Source organism: Bombina bombina, chromosome 4, assembly GCF_027579735.1.
Source record: "Bombina bombina isolate aBomBom1 chromosome 4, aBomBom1.pri, whole genome shotgun sequence".
In the NCBI taxonomy this organism is placed as follows: Eukaryota; Metazoa; Chordata; class Amphibia; order Anura; family Bombinatoridae; genus Bombina; species Bombina bombina.
In genome coordinates this window covers 886,260,245-886,277,558 of record NC_069502.1, presented here as the reverse complement: position 1 = coordinate 886,277,558, position 17,314 = coordinate 886,260,245, and the positions used below count along the sequence as shown (strand labels likewise).

Below are 17,314 nucleotides of genomic sequence, written 5' to 3'. Positions count from 1 at the left end.
GCTATATCTTGATGCTGCTATGTTGTCTCATGTTTAGCTTATGGTTCAGGTTAATAGTTTGCTCAATGGTGGGATTTATAGCAGGTTCTTAGATGATCTGTTGTGAAAATGTACTCAACATTTTTGTCTTTATCACTTGTGAAATAATTTGAGTCCATGCCAAAAAGTGGATAAAACTATGGCATTAGCATAAGGGGTATCTCACTCTTCTCCTGTGACATTGACTCTTGGGCTCCTTTTCTTTGCAGACTCCTACATGCTGTTGTGGACAGAATAGAAAATTAATGAAGTGGGTGACCTTAATACTGTATGCTCTTCTGTTTGATATTCTTAAATATTCTGCCTGGGAAACTCCATGTTGAATCCTATCACCTTCTTTCACTACTGAGGGCTTGGGAGTTCCGGTAATCAGGTCTTGGGATAATAAATAGTACTCAGTTATATAAAACATTATCATTTGTTTAACACGTTACTAAATAAATTACATTTCCTACATGATCTTTGTGTGTCTGTCTTTCTTGATATTTAGATTGGTTCCTGTTACTGAGATGAGATTTGGGCTTCTCTTGGTGAATGTAACAAGTATGATTTAGGATCTGATAGTAAGTAATAGTAAAAGTGCTGTTAATCCTGGTCATGGGTGGCATTTGCTTGGGTGTCATCATTGTTCATCAAGATTTTAATTTAACCTACATCACATTATTTGTCTGTTTTTACTTTGTTACTCTTTCTAGGTTCACAGTCCTATTTTCTATTGTTTGGTTAAATTCTTCTTTTGTTTGGGTATGAGTTCAATTTTATTTTATACATGAAGATGTTTATATATAGTATTATTTCAACCATTTCTATTTTGACTTATTATATATGACATAAGTCCTTTACATGATTTGAAAGTAGCAGAACATTATACACACCATATAACAAACATAAATAGTTAATTTAGTATTTTTTTCTTTATTAAGAACATGATTATTAAAAAAAAGTAATTACCACTTCATAAATGATTGCACATTTTATTTCAAATATTTTTTTTTTTAGCAAACGGAATAATTTTCATATCTACATTAAGGAAAATTCCTCCCACATGCAACATATATATATTTCTCTGTACATCAAGAAGCTTGAGGAAATAAAAACAAATGATAATATCTAACGAATGTGTGAAACAGAATTTTTCATTTTTTTGATCCTTTTGCGCTTTTCCTTTTTTGCCCAGATGGAGTGACTTTCTCCTGCACAGCTTTGAGAGCAGCTTCTTCAGCTAGAAGGGCTTCTTGTTTTTGTCTGTCAGATTCTAGGAGTTGACTTCTGTAGGCCTCTCGGATTCTGAAGATCTCTTCACGAGCATTATCTAATGATAGCTACAAAAAAAATCCAAATTATAATCGTATATGTTAAAATAGTACATTTTGATAATATAGCCCTCCAGATGTTTCAGAACTACATTTCCCATGATGCTCAACTGGACTTCAGAGTGCCTAAGCATTATGGGTAATAAGTTCTCAAACATCAGGAGGGCCAAGGTTCCCCATCCCTGCTTTAGACAAATGAGTTATCTATGAAAATCTCCATAGTCTATAATGGTGATTTTCCATTGTGTCAGGGTATCTGTGAGTAACATTAAATACACTACAGATGTATTGTAGAATCTGATATTTATTTTTTTGTAGCTAAAAACCTAATTTGTGTCCCACTAGTTATTAGTGTTGTTGAGTGCTATTCAAGTACACACTTTTCCAGTGCTCACTGGATTCCTTTAGTGTACAGCACCATTTCCTTCTCAGTATAATTTGGCTGCAGATAAGATTGATTGATTTAGGACACAACACTTGTAGTGCCATTGTTTCTTCTCTTTTTCTCAATAATATATTTATTTATATACAGTATAAATATATAGAAATATATATGTATATATATATATATATATATATATATATATATATCTATATATATATATAATTGCATATAGTGCTATAAGAACTATTGCCCCCATTCTAATTCCTTAGTTTTAAACCTTGGAAATCCAATTAAAAGTGCTCCTCCAGCATCCTAACTCATCTCACTCACAGAACTATACAAATAATGTAAGTGGTACTGGAGTCACATAAAAACATCAGCAGGGGGTGTCAATCAACCCGATCGTATCCGATAGGGCTGATTGTTGCCTGTCGTCTCAGAGGTGGCGGACGAGTTAAGGAGCACTCCTGTTTCCGGATCAGATGCATAGTGATGCATACGGGGCTTGATAAATCGGTGCCAAGGTATTGATCTAGGCTCATTATGGTTTATTTAATGTCACCATTTCACTGCCAAATGCGATCAAATATATTTGCCCATTTGGGGCGTGCGATAAATTAGCGCTCCACTTGTAATCTAGCCCTATTAAAATTTAGTTTTTACTATTTCTTTCTAAAGATTTCACATTATTGAAAAACAAATATTAACAGTAACTTCTGTATTCAGTTTCACAACACCTCATTGCATTTACAATAGTAGACATGTAATGTGTTTCATTTAGCAACATTCTGGTTGTATTACCTGTAAATCTTCATACTTTTGTAAAAACTCATTCTTTAGAAAATTCCGCTCAACTTGTGCCTGCTCCCTTAGTGCTAGTATCTGCTCCCTTAGTGCCTGCCACTCTTTAATTTCTTCAGCTTTTCTTACTGCTTGCTGCTGGATAAAAGCTTCATCTCTTACAGCTGTTTCAGAACTATTTCTCCTATGACAATGAAAAAAATAAAATTACATTAACAATATATATTTACATTATAAAGTACAGCATTTAAACTGTTTATATAATGCTTACCTTATCAGAGGAGTCAAGTCCATAGGTTCTAATTCTCTTTGTGAAAACAGCAGATTTATGTTAGATGTTGTAATAGTAGCTGGTTGAAAAATGTTTTCAGCTGTTATGTAAAAAATATATATACATTATTTAGTATATTAAAAATACTAGAGTAAAACACACACAATATATATTTATTTTTTTACAATGGGACACATAAGAAGTGCAAAATATCAATTGAACTATCCTCTTGAAAAAATCTGGAAGATGCCAGATGAAACGCGTCAAGGTCACGTGGGTCACTGACGCTTGCTAACGCCCGGCCGTTCCACGGCTTGGAGATTTCTTGCGGCTACTACAAAGCCTGCTCTCCCGGACTAATGAAGTAGACTTCAACAGAGGATGAGGTGTAAGCGTACGAGGACCACACAGTGTTATTTTCTAAGCACTTTCTTATTTGACTGTAAGTCTGATTTTATTTGCTCTTTTAATAGTGTAATAAACATTTACTCTTGGGGTAGATTTACCAATGTTTGTCTGACATGATGCGCTGTATCGTATCATGTCTGACAGACATCGCTGAATGCCGACAGCATACGCTGTCAGCATTTATCATTACACAAGCAGTTCACCAGAACTGCTTATGCAATGCCACCCCCTGCAGATTTGCAGCCAATCAGCAGCTAGCAGGGGGTGTCAATCAGCCAGATCGTATAGACAGCTGCTTCATAACTGCTATTTCCGGCGAGCCTAATGGCTCGCGCGGAAACAAGGACCATTTGGCCCTTGTTAAATCTACCCCTTAGAGTGGTTGGCGCTCATATCTCTCTTCTATGTTTTCTATATCTCCCAGTAGTACATTACTGATTGTGCAAAGTATATCAAGAGAATGAAGCAAATTTGATAATGGATGCAAATTGGAGAGTTATTTAAAATTGTATGTTCTTTCTGAATGACAAGAACATTTTTTGGTTTTGTTGCCCTATAATAATAATGGTACACAATTACACTAGCCTTTAAATAGTGATATTAAAAAGAAAATGTATGCTTACCTGAAAAATGTATTTCTTTCCGGATACGGTGAGTCCACGGCTTCATCAATTACTGTTGGGAATATCACTCCTGGCCAGCAGGAGGAGGCAAAGCAGTAATTGATGAAGCCGTGGACTCACCGTATCTTAGGAAAGAAAGATGCTTGTGATAATGAACTTGTAATATTGCTGTAAATTAGGCTAACACAAATTAGCATGCCCCATAATAACCATGGGATGAGATAATTTAGCCATGCAGATGTATCAAGTCTTTGGTTCAGTTGGTTAACTGATGACTTGTAATAGAAAACTGAGTGATACTGACTGCACAAGGGTGAGAGCAAAGTAGTGTACCAAGGACAAGCAGTATTACTAAACTTGCAATCTAACTCTGAGGGGACAATTTACCATCTGTCGGACATGATACGCTGTAGCGATCGTGTCCGCATACGCTGTCGACATTTAACATTGCACAAGCAGTTCTGGTGAACTGCTTGTGCAATCGGCCGCTAGCAGGGGGTGTTAATCAACGCGATCGTATACGATCGGGTTGATTGCTGTATGCAGCCTCAGAAGCGGCGGACTAGTTAAGGATCAGCGGTTCATGTACAGGTTCTGATTTCACTTCTTCCCAACCCAATAGGGCCTGTATTTAGACTGGGTATGTCCACGCTATTTTCTTTATTGGGACATAACCAGTCTAAATAAGGTCCTTTTGGGTTGGGAACAACTAAAATCGGAACCGGTACATGAGCCAAATCTTCAAAAGAGGGAGTTGTTACATGCACAGTAAGTGTATTTTATTTGTCTTGAGTGTAATCAAATTTTCCTACTACGTTTACTTTCACTGACTTTGTTTTTATTGGACCTTTAGCACTCATATTTATGTTTACCATTGTTTTTGTATATTCTCAAACTATATGTCATATTTGCTATATTTGTAGAGTGTATCGAACCACTAATAGGCATTCAGATTTTATTGGCGATCGGACACGTCAGGTTCTCTTCCCACTTTAGTGCTGCTGATTGTTCGAGAGAACAAAATAGAAGGTTCATTTAATATTAAGGTTTGTCATTACTGCAGATTTACAGCTCAGTTGACATGAAAACATGTATTAAAGGGACATTCCAGTCAAAATATAAATGCACATAGATTTATTGCATTTTTTAATAGAAACATATTTTCAATATACAGTACCTGTATTGGCAAAAATGCTTATATTAAGAGTTATCACTGTTTTAGTGTTAACATTTTTCTCTGCAGGTGAAGCATAGCTAGATATTTTCACTGCACCTGCATTTTAAATAATGCAGCTACTTAGATCACCAGTGAGGCTTGTATAATGTCAGCAATTAACAAATTGAGTCATTACCAGATGGTACAAGCACCTTTGGCTCTCCGAACAAGTGTTGTGTTTAAAATGCTGGTGCACGGTGCATACTTCAATACAATTTTGAAACAGCTATAGCTTTTATTAGAAGCCTTTTTTCTAATGCATGTATATTACAAAATTGCTTCTGTTCAATACCGAAATGCATCCATGTGGTTTTCAATTGTGGCTGGAATATCCCTTTAAGATTGATTGATTTATTTCAATTTCTCAATTTTTTACAAAACAATTTGTATTGACATGACTTTAAACTCTCACACAACCAAAAACTATGAAAGGGCCATGATATTTTCATCACTTTTCACTCCTACATATGGAGAAGGCTTAAGGCTCATTTTGGGCCGATGGCTCTCTGTTCTAAGTAGCTCTATGTTACAAGTAGCAAGAGTTAGCACACTGGAGTTAGAAACTGGAGGTTGAAACTGCAGACCAACTAACAGGTAAACTTAATATCTATACTTCTACACAATGCTTTCTATGCCTTTTCTGCTCTCTCTGTCTTCCCTTCTCCTAAAAATCACTGCATGTCCCTAAAACAACAATCCCCACACTATCCATATCTCCCCCTCCCTTCTCTCATCCCCTATGCTGTCCTCTCATGAACTACTTTGTTTCCTTAGAAACTTTTCCCCCTCTAACTCTCCTGTGTCTAACCATTCCCGCTCCTACAAATCTCACTCTCACCTTCTGTTTTTCTCACTGCTACTACTGCTTGCTGCTGGTGATGTCTCTCCTAACCCTGGCCATGCAACAATTGCCACACTTTTACACTCTCGCTCCATCTCCCATTGCAAAAATCCTAGGTCACGCAATACCAACAATCTCATCTCAATTAACACACAGCGCCTAACCCCTCCCTTTTCTTGTGCCCTCTGGAATGCTCGCTCCGTCTGTAACAAGCTTACAACTGTTCACGACCTGTTTGTTTCCAATGCTTTCAACCTCTTAGCTATTACTGAAACCTGGCTATCTTCCTCTGACACTGCTTCCATTGCTGCTCTCACACACGGTGGTCTTCACTTTAGCCACACACCTAGGCCAGGTGAGAGACACGGTGGCGGTGTTGGCATCTTACTCTCCCCCTCCTGCTCCTATCAGTACCTATCCCCATTTCCATCTCTCTCCTTTTCTTCCTTTGAAGTGCACTGCATTCGCCTGTTCTCCCCTCTCTCTCTCAGAGTGGCAGTTATCTATCGCCCCCCAGGACCAACTTCCCAATTCCTTGACAACTTTGCTGCCTGGCTTCCTTCCTTTCTCTCCACAAATACACCTGCTCTAATTCTAGGGGACTTCAACATCCCCATTGACAACCCATCTGCCCCTGCTGCCTCTAAACTTCTCTCACTCACTAACTCCTTCAGCCTGTCACAATCCACCCTATTCCCTACCCACCGCAAAGGACACTCAATTGATCTGGTATTCTCCTATCTCTGCTCTCTCTCTAATGTTGCATGTCGCCCATTTCCCATCTCAGACCACTATCTGCTCACCTTTAATCCTAATATAGATACTAAACCTACTTTCCCCTCTCGCCCCCGCACCAGCAGAAATCTGCACACTGTGGACGCTCCCCAACTCTCCAATCTTATTCAACTACGCCTCCCCCACACTTCCACGATATCCTGCCCTGACCTTGCTATAACCCACTATAACAATACTCTCTCTGCTGCACTTGACACTCTCGCTCCACCCCAACCTCGCAAAGCCCCACGTCATCAGCTCCAACCCTGGCACTCCCAACAAACGCGTCACCTACAAAAATGCTCCCGCACTGCTGAGCGTGCCTGGAGGAAATCCCGCTCTGAACATGATTTCATGCACTATAAGTTCATTCTCTACTCTTACACCTCTGCCCTTCGCTTAGCTAAGCAAACCTACTTCTCCTCTCTTATATCCACTCACTCCTCAAACCCTAAAAGACTCTTCTCTATTTTCAACTCTCTCCTCTACCAACCTGCACCACCCCCCTCATCTGCATTCAGTGCTCAAGACCTCGCTGACTATTTTCTCAATAAAACACTTGCAATCCGAGGAAACATCCCAACACAAACCTGCAATCTCCCAACTCCGCTCCCAGTCACCCCCTCTGCCACTCTCTGCACCCTCCTCCCAACCACTGAGAGTGAAGTGGCTTCCCTTTTGTCTTCCTCACACCTCACTACCTGCCCACTTGACCCTATTCCTTCACATCTAATTCCTCCTCTGTCTAACACCCTCACTCCGGCTCTTACTCACATATTTAACCTATCCCTTTCTACCGGCTCATTCCCTGCCTCCTTCAAACATGCGAAGGTCACCCCCATCCTCAAAAAACCCTCCCTCAACCCTAACTCCCCTGCAAACTACCGCCCCATATCACTGCTCCCACTAGCTTCAAAACTCCTCGAAAAACTAGTTTTCAATCGCCTAACCCACTTCCTGTCCTCCAACTCATTGCTTGACCCCCTGCAATCTGGCTTCCGTCCCCAACACTCAACTGAAACTGCTCTCACCAAGGTTACTAACGATCTCCTTTCTGCTAAAAACAAAGGCTACTACTCTATACTCATCTTACTTGACCTATCTGCTGCCTTTGACACTGTTGACCATCCCCTTCTCCTACAGTCTCTCAGTTCTCTTGGTCTCTGTGACACTGCCCTCTTCTGGATTCACTCTTATCTCTCTAACAGATCCTTCTCAGTCTCTTTTGCTGGTGACTCCTCCTCTCTATTGCCCCTGTCTGTTGGAGTACCTCAAGTCTCTGTCCTGGGTCCTCTACTCTTCTCTATTTACACTTCTTCACTGGGTAAACTTGTCAACAGCTATGGCTTCAGCTATCACCTCTATGCTGATGATACCCAGATCTACCTTTCCACCCCTGCACTCTCTCCTTCTGTCAACTCTCACATCAGCGACTGCTTATCTGGCATTTCTTCCTGGATGGTCTCTCACCACCTAAAAATAAATTTGTCCAAGACCGAACTACTTTTAATTCCCCCCTCTAGCTCCACTCCCGTTTCTAATTTCTCTATCACTGTTGGCGGCACCACTATCTCCCCATCACCCCAAGTCCGCTGCCTCGGAGTCACGCTTGACTCAAATCTGTCCTTCATTCCCCACATCCAACTGCTCTCTTCATCCTGCCGCAACCACCTACGCAATATCTCCAAAATTCGCCCGTTTCTGAGTGCTGAAACTACCAAACAGCTCATCCACTCCCTGGTAATTTCCCGACTTGACTACTGTAACAACTTACTAACTGGCCTCCCTCTCTCCCGCCTCTCTCCCCTCCAATCCGTCCTAAATGCATCCGCCAGACTAATCCACCTCTCTCGACGCTCTGTTTCTGCTGCGCCTCTCTGTGAGTCCCTTCACTGGCTCCCCATTCACAACAGAGTTAAATTCAAAATTCTCACCCTGACCTACAAAGCCCTCACCAATGCTGCCCCACCCTACCTGTCCTCACTCATCAACAAATATACTCCTGCCCGTCCCCTAAGATCCAACAACGACCTGCTTCTTGCATCCTCTACCATCACCTCCTCCCATTCTAGACTACAGGACTTCTCTCGTGCGGCACCAACCCTCTGGAACGCACTTCCTCGAGATGTCAGACTTGCCCCTAACCTCTCCTCCTTTAAACGTTCCCTAAAGACCTTTCTGTTCAGGGAAGCTTATCACCCAACTTATTAACAAACTAACCAATTAACTAACAGTTGCCCTCTATCTCCTCACTAATATCATTCTCACCTCTGCAGTCCCCACCTCCTGTTTCCAATCCTCCTACCCATCTAGATTGTAAGTTCCCACGGGAACAGGGCCCTCAACTCCCCCTGTATTTGTCTGTAAAATTTTGTGTCTTATCGTATTGTTTCTCCACTGTACTGTTATCCTTGTACCCATGGGCAGCGCTGCGGAATCTGTTGGCGCTTTATAAATAAAGAATAATAATAATAATAATACCCACATTTTTTCTTTCATGATTTAGAACGAGAATGCATTTTTAAACATCTTTCTAATTTACTTCTATTATCTAATTTGTTTTATTCTCTTGATATTCATTGCTGAAAAGCATATCTAGATATGCTCAGTAGCTGCTGATTGGTTGCTGCACATAGAAGCCTCATGTGATTGGCTCACCCATGTGCATTGCTTTTTCTTCAAATAAGGATATCTAAAAAATGAAGCAATATAAATAATAGAAGTAAATTGTAATGTTGTTTAAATTTGTATGTTCTATCTGAATCATGAAAGAAAGATTTTGGGTTTAGTGGCCCTTGAAGTATTATACATACTAACATTCTTCCATTCCGACATTTATCATTTTTATTTCTATTTTTCAAGGTTTGTATCCAAAATACAATTTTTTTTTTATTACAGATAAGTCCCACAAAGAATATAACACTCGCAGCAAACAGATACAGAGAAAATGAAACATATAGGCCTCTATTTATCAAGGTCTGTCGGACCTGATCCGACAGTGCGGATCAGGTCCGACAGACCTCGCTGAATACGGCGAGCAATACGCTCGCCGTATTCAGCATTGCACCAGCAGCTCACAAGAGCTGCTGGTGCAACGCCGCCCCCTGCAGACTCGCGGCCAATAGGCCGCCAGCAGGGGGGTGTCAATCAACCCGATCGTACTCGATTGGGTTGATTTCCTGCGATGTCTGTCCGCCTGCTCAGAACAGGCGGACAGGTTATGGAGCAGTGGTCTTTGTGACCACTGCTTCATAACTGCTGTTTCTGGCGAGCCTGCAGGCTCGCCAGAAACACGGCGCATCAAGCTCCATTTGGAGGTTGATAAATATGCCCAATAGTTTATTTATAGATAGCTAAGCGAGCTAATTTCTCTGTGTATTGATTCCTACTACTATTTTGTAGTTGTTATCAATATGAAAAACAAAAACATCACTTATTTATGCCAATATTCTAAAACACAAGTTGTTAGTCAGTTACTCGGTTATTGTTAGTACTGACACCGTAATTAATAAAAGAGCATTTACATTCGGATGGGATATATTGTATTTCTGGCAATAGCAGAGCAAACCCTCTTCAAAGTCACTTTTAAAAGAAGAAATTATGTAATAAAAAATTGTGCACCCTAAATACAACAAACGTTATGTCTCGCTCAAATATAAAGAAAGATTCAATAATTGTGTTTAAAGTGAATGCAAAGTTGAATTAATGAGTGCCCAATTTTTAAAAATACTATTAAAAACAGGGGCACTTTCATTCATTAAAATTTACAAGTATTTAAATTTTATATATATATATATATATATATATATATATATATATATATATCTATATATATATATATACAGGGAGTGCAGAATTATTAGGCAAATGAGTATTTTGACCACATCATCCTCTTTATGCATGTTGTCTTACTCCAAGCTGTATAGGCTGGAAAGCCTACTACCAATTAAGCATATTAGGTGATGTGCATCTCTGTAATGAGAAGGGGTGTGGTCTAATGACATCAACACCCTATATCAGGTGTGCATAATTATTAGGCAACTTCCTTTCCTTTGGCAAAATGGGTCAAAAGAAGGACTTGACAGGCTCAGAAAAGTCAAAAATAGTGAGATATCTTGCAGAGGGATGCAGCACTCTTAAAATTGCAAAGCTTCTGAAGCGTGATCATCGAACAATCAAGCGTTTCATTCAAAATAGTCAACAGGGTCGCAAGAAGCGTGTGGAAAAACCAAGGCGCAAAATAACTGCCCATGAACTGAGAAAAGTCAAGCGTGCAGCTGCCAAGATGCCACTTGCCACCAGTTTGGCCAAATTTCAGAGCTGCAACATCACTGGAGTGCCCAAAAGCACAAGGTGTGCAATACTCAGAGACATGGCCAAGGTAAGAAAGGCTGAAAGACGACCACCACTGAACAAGACACACAAGCTGAAACGTCAAGACTGGTCCAAGAAATATCTAAAGACTGATTTTTCTAAGGTTTTATGGACTGATGAAATGAGAGTGAGTCTTGATGGGCCAGATGGATGGGCCCGTGGCTGGATTGGTAAAGGGCAGAGAGCTCCAGTCCGACTCAGACGCCAGCAAGGTGGAGGTGGAGTACTGGTTTGGGCTGGTATCATCAAAGATGAGCTTGTGGGGCCTTTTTGGGTTGAGGATGGAGTCAAGCTCAACTCCCAGTCCTACTGCCAGTTTCTGGAAGACACCTTGTTCAAGCAGTGGTACAGGAAGAAGTCTGCATCCTTCAAGAAAAACATGATTTTCATGCAGGACAATGCTCCATCACACGCGTCCAAGTACTCCACAGCGTGGCTGGCAAGAAAGGGTATAAAAGAAGAAAATCTAATGACATGGCCTCCTTGTTCACCTGATCTGAACCCCATTGAGAACCTGTGGTCCATCATCAAATGTGAGATTTACAAGGAGGGAAAACAGTACACCTCTCTGAACAGTGTCTGGGAGGCTGTGGTTGCTGCTGCACGCAATGTTGATGGTGAACAGATCAAAACACTGACAGAATCAATGGATGGCAGGCTTTTGAGTGTCCTTGCAAAGAAAGGTGGCTATATTGGTCACTGATTTGTTTTTGTTTTGTTTTTGAATGTCAGAAATGTATATTTGTGAATGTTGAGATGTTATATTGGTTTCACTGGTAAAAATAAATAATTGAAATGGGTATATATTTGTTTTTTGTTAAGTTGCCTAATAATTATGCACAGTAATAGTCACCTGCACACACAGATATCCCCCTAAAATAGATATAACTAAAAACAAGCTAAAAACTACTTCCAAAACTATTCAGCTTTGATATTAATGAGTTTTTTGGGTTCATTGAGAACATGGTTGTTGTTCAATAATAAAATTAATCCTCAAAAATACAACTTGCCTAATAATTCTGCACTCCCTGTATATATACTGTATATATATATATATATATATATATATATATATATATATGAATATATACATAAATATGATCTCTGGTTAATGAATGCTAGAACAAAATGCTACTGCAAGATCGTGGTAGCATTAGAGGGATATATGGCTTAGAAATAAAAGGATTAAAAAGGATAAAAATGACCATTTAAAGGGGCATAAGAAACTAACATTAATGATTCCAATAAAGTATCATACATTTTAAATGATTATCCAATTTACTTCTATCATCAAATTTGCTTCAATCTCTTGGCATCCTTTCTAGAAATTCAGCTCCAGAGTTGCAAGAGGCTTTTGTGCACAGCCACCAATCACCAGCTAACTCCCTTAAGTGCAAGCACCATTCACTTCTAAGGCATTGCTGAATTATCCAAGGAGCGGTCACGCTGCGCACATTGTTTAAACTGGCCATAAAGTAAAGTGATCTGGAGGTGGAGCTAGATGAGCTATCACTAGAGAAGCAATTCAGCGTGGGACACATCTTCACAGGTAAAAAGTGTGCCTCATTGACACCAATGCTGTTTATTAGTGGCAAACGGCATAAAGTTAAACAGGAGCCGGTCTCACAGATCTGTAGTCATACTTGAAGCAAGCAGCTTTTATTCCAGTACAGTAAAATATAAGCCGTAGAACAGGACACAGTCGAATAAAAGCTACATTTTTCAAGTTTGACTCCAGATCTGATAGATAGGCATACCCTATCTTAAAAATGATTGTTTTAGTGCCGAGATGTCTGCAAAGCAAGTGTTTGACTTTGCCCCAGGGAGTAGCACTTGATGTGCGCTACTTACGGACTTTGATGAGTTGGAGGGAATTGGTGGGAGGGAGCACTTTTCTTCCGTGGCTCTTCAAACTCTACTTTCATTGTATTTGCTAGAGGCTCCTTCTGCAGCCTGTCTTTACAAGTACTCAGGGGTACTTTCTGTGTCTCCTAGTATGCTGCTTAAGCTGGGGCTGACAGTTGCTCTATCTAAGCAGTTAAGTGTAGGTTTAGTGGGGGCCCTTGTGCCTGGATGTGAGGTTTGTGTCTGGGGGGGGGGCCTAGATTGTTGAGGGTCATGTTGAGAGTCTGTTGCTGTGAAGGCCATGGAGTGTGAGGTCTGGTCCTGGAGGTTGGGGGCCCTGTCTCTGGTCCTTGATGTTGGGGTCCTGGAGGTGGGGGGGCCTGGTGGGAGCAAGGCAGGGAGGCTTCCATGTTAATTTGCATACATTTGAATACATTTTGGTCAGTGTGAGACTGGGGGGACCCTTCCCTTATTTTTGCCCGGGGCCCTGATTGATCTCAGTCCGCCCCTGCAAGTACTGCTGCTGGCCAGCACAGACGTATATGTTGCTTCCCCTCCCCCTGCTATGGTTCATCTGCGTGTGCTGCTTTTCATGGTCCGGTGAGTATCACCCATAAATAAACATTCCTCATGCTAAATAATGATAGATGGCCTCAAAGCTATGCAGCACCTTTCCTTCATGATCCCTCTCTCCCAACAAAGTTTAATTAACTCCTTGGCTGCCAGAGGGGATTACAGTCAAGTGAGTTATTAAAGCATTCTTAATACAGTTGATTATAAACACTACTACATTGTGTGAGTATGTATGTATATATATATATATATGCATGAAAAATGATGCACAATATATTTGAACTTATTCATATTTCATATTTTGATTGGTGGGGAAAGTATTGGTATAGAAATGTTCAGTTGTTTCACATATGTGGGTGTATTTATGTAACTTACATATTAAAATAAAGTGTTTCATGTTTTTAAGACCATAATGGTTAATAACCTAGATTACATGTTTTGCGTTGCGGCTTTTAACGCTGAAAAAATGGCAATTTCAGCATAAAAGCAGGAACGCACTATTGGGAGTTGTGTCGGTATAGCTATACCGCAAGCCTTTTATAGCTATACCGCAAGCATTTTAGCCTGTAACGCAACTCAAAAATTTTTTTACGTTTTTGTGTGATTTCCATAGCGCCGGTATTGAACAACCAATAGGATTCCAGTAGCTCTCATCCTATTGGCTGTTTTGAACAGCCAATAGAATTTCAGAAGCTCTCATCTTATTGGCTGATTTGAATTTGAACAATCAAATCAGCCAATAGGAATGCAAGGGACACCATTTTGAAACGGCTACCTTGCATTCAACTTCAGTGTACGGTGGCGACCATATGAAGAGGACGCTCCGCGCAGGATGGGATCAGCTTCCAGGATGGCTCCGCTCCACGGAGAAGATGCCCCCGAGATGGATGAAGACCTCGCCGCCTGGATGTCAGGACTTCAGAAACCATGAATAGATTTTCTGGGGTTAATGTTAGTTTTTTTTTTTAATTTTAGGATGTTTTTTTTTTTTAGATTAGGGTTTGGGCTTTTTTAAAAGAGATGAATGCCCTTTTAAGGGCAATGCAAAAGAGCTAAATGCCCTTTTAAGGGCAATGCCAATACAAATGCCCCTTTAGGGGCAATGGGTAGCTTAGGTTTTTTTAGAGTTAGGTTTTTAACAACAAAAATGTTTTTCCGCATGCAAAATTTTGGAGTGATTTTTAAATTCACTTCAGGGTCAATTTACTAAAGTTCGAGTGGACATGATACGATGTAGCGTATAATGTCCGCTGCACATCAATGAATGCCGACAGCATACGCTGTCGGTATTTATCATTGCACCAGCAGTTCTTGTAAACTGCTGGTGTAATACCGCCCCCTGCAGATTTGCGGCCAATCGGCTGCTAGCAGGGGGTGTCAATCAACCCGATTGTATTCGATCGGGTTGATTTCTGTCCGCGGTCTCAGAGCAGGCGGACAAGTTATGGAGCAGCGGTCTTTAGACATCCGTACGGAGCTTGATAAATTGACCCCTCAGTCTTCACTATTTGTGGATACATCTCTGCAAACTGTATTTCAGCATCATATTTATTTGATGTCTGATTTAAGACACAGTTTATTTTTTATTTAATGCATTTTCTTTCCTTACAGCAGTTTAAAATCGGATTTAAACTATGTTGTCTGTGACTCACCATCTTAGTTCTCTTTTAGCCTTAGAACCCTGTTAAAGTGTGATGAATGCCATTGATTACGTCATTACCTTCAAGGCAGTTATGCAGAGAAAAGCTCCTTATGCCAACAGGTATTTCAAACTGTGAAGACGTGGCCTTCAAAAAGAGAAGTTTATAATCTTTTTTCCACAACATTTAGTTAATCTAATACAGAAAAATCCTGTCTTGTACTTGATTTAAAATTATTTTTTTAAATCAAGGGCCAGATTACTTTTTATTGTGATTAAAATATTAAAGAACATTTTTTTATCTATCTAAATCCTGGTTTACAGTACAGAATGTTTCTATAATTAAAGGGACATTAAACACTTTTTTCCTTATTGAGCAGCACGTGCACAATTAAGTGCTAGATTACAAGTGCAGCGGTAATTACCGCTCCTGCTAGAACATTAACATTGTGCGTATTACAATTTGAAAGTAAAAATGTTGCGCTCACACAGTTAACCAGAGGATATCGCGTCTGTGATATTACAGTAAGCCCATTGAAATCAATGGATCAGTGATGGTAAAAAATAAAATAACCCCCACTGCAAAATGCCCCCCACTCTAATAACCCTGAAACCGACAAAACCCCCACCGCAAATTACTCTGCTACACTATTAACCCCTAAACTGCCACATAGCCCACTGCAATTACCCTGCAATAAAATCCCTACACTATTAACCCCTAAACTGTCACATAGCCCACTGCAAATTACCCCGCTACACCATTAACCTCTAAACCGCCACAACCCCTAATCGCAAAATACTCCCTAACCTATTAACTTTCTAACCACCACAACCCCACATTGCAAAACACCTATTAACCCCCTAACTGCCACAACCCTCATAGCAAAATACCCCTAACCTATTAGAGGGACAGTCTACTCCAAAATTGTTATTGTTTAAAAAGAGTTTTGCATAACCAACACTGTTATATTAATACACTTTTTACCTCTCTGATTACCTTGTATCTAAGCGTCTGCAGAATGCCCCCTTATTTCAGTTCTTTTAACAGTGCCCTCTCATAAGTAACTGCACAGGCGTGAGCACAATGTTATCTATATGGCACACATGAACTAATGCCCTCTAGCTGTGAAAAACTATCAAATGCTTTGAGATAAGAGGCGGCCTTCAAGGGCTTAGTAATTAGCATATGAGCCTACATAGGTTTAGCTTTCAACAAATAATACCAAGAGAACAAAGCAATTTTGATGATAAAAGTGAATTGGTTGTTGTTTAAAATTGCATGCCCTAAATCATGAAAGTTTAATTTGGACTATACTGTCCCTTTAAACCACATCGCAAACTACCCCCTAACCGCCACAAACACCATTGCAAAATACCCCCTAAACTACTAACTGTCTAACCGCTACAACCCCTATTGCAAAATAACCTCTAACCTACTAACAGCTAACCCCTAAGCTACAAAAACCCCCCACAAACATTACAAAAAATACTAGCATTACACAACATTTTTTTACCAAAAATAAAAAAACTCAACCAGTAAGACCCATGCTAAAACTAAAGTCCCCTTAAAAAAAGCGCAACCCTAAAAAAAAAAAAAAACTTACTACAGGGAGTGCAGAATTATTAGGCAAATGAGTATTTTGACCACATCATCCTCTTTATGCATGTTGTCTTACTCCAAGCTGTATAGGCTCGAAAGCCTACTACCAATTAAGCATATTAGGTGATGTGCATCTCTGTAATGAGAAGGGGTGCGGTCTAATGACATCAACACCCTATATCAGGTGTGCATAATTATTAGGCAACTTCCTTTCCTTTGGCAAAATGGGTCAAAAGAAGGACTTGACAGGCTCAGAAAAGTCAAAAATAGTGAGATATCTTGCAGAGGGATGCAGCACTCTTAAAATTGCAAAGCTTCTGAAGCGTGATCATCGAACAATCAAGCGTTTCATTCAAAATAGTCAACAGGGTCGCAAGAAGCGTGTGGAAAAACCAAGGCGCAAAATAACTGCCCATGAACTGAGAAAAGTCAAGCGTGCAGCTGCCAAGATGCCACTTGCCACCAGTTTGGCCATATTTCAGAGCTGCAACATCACTGGAGTGCCCAAAAGCACAAGGTGTGCAATACTCAGAGACATGGCCAAGGTAAGAAAGGCTGAAAGACGACCACCACTGAACAAGACACACAAGCTGAAACGTCAAGACTGGGCCA

General features: G+C 40.2%; 1 protein-coding gene across 1 annotated transcript in view; it reads right to left on the bottom strand.

Annotated features, from left to right (window-relative positions):
• Positions 1 to 934: 934 nt before the first annotated feature.
• ADGB (androglobin) overlaps positions 935 to 17,314 on the bottom strand; it is a 693,780-nt gene continuing 677,400 nt past the window's right edge. The window contains exons 33-35 of the mRNA XM_053711792.1: positions 2,810 to 2,909; positions 2,539 to 2,722; positions 935 to 1,361 (exon numbers count right to left, since the gene is read on the bottom strand). Of these exons, the coding sequence (XP_053567767.1) occupies positions 1,176 to 1,361; positions 2,539 to 2,722; positions 2,810 to 2,909 (470 nt within the window). The 3' untranslated portion in view covers positions 935 to 1,175. The remainder of the gene's footprint in view (positions 1,362 to 2,538; positions 2,723 to 2,809; positions 2,910 to 17,314) is intronic.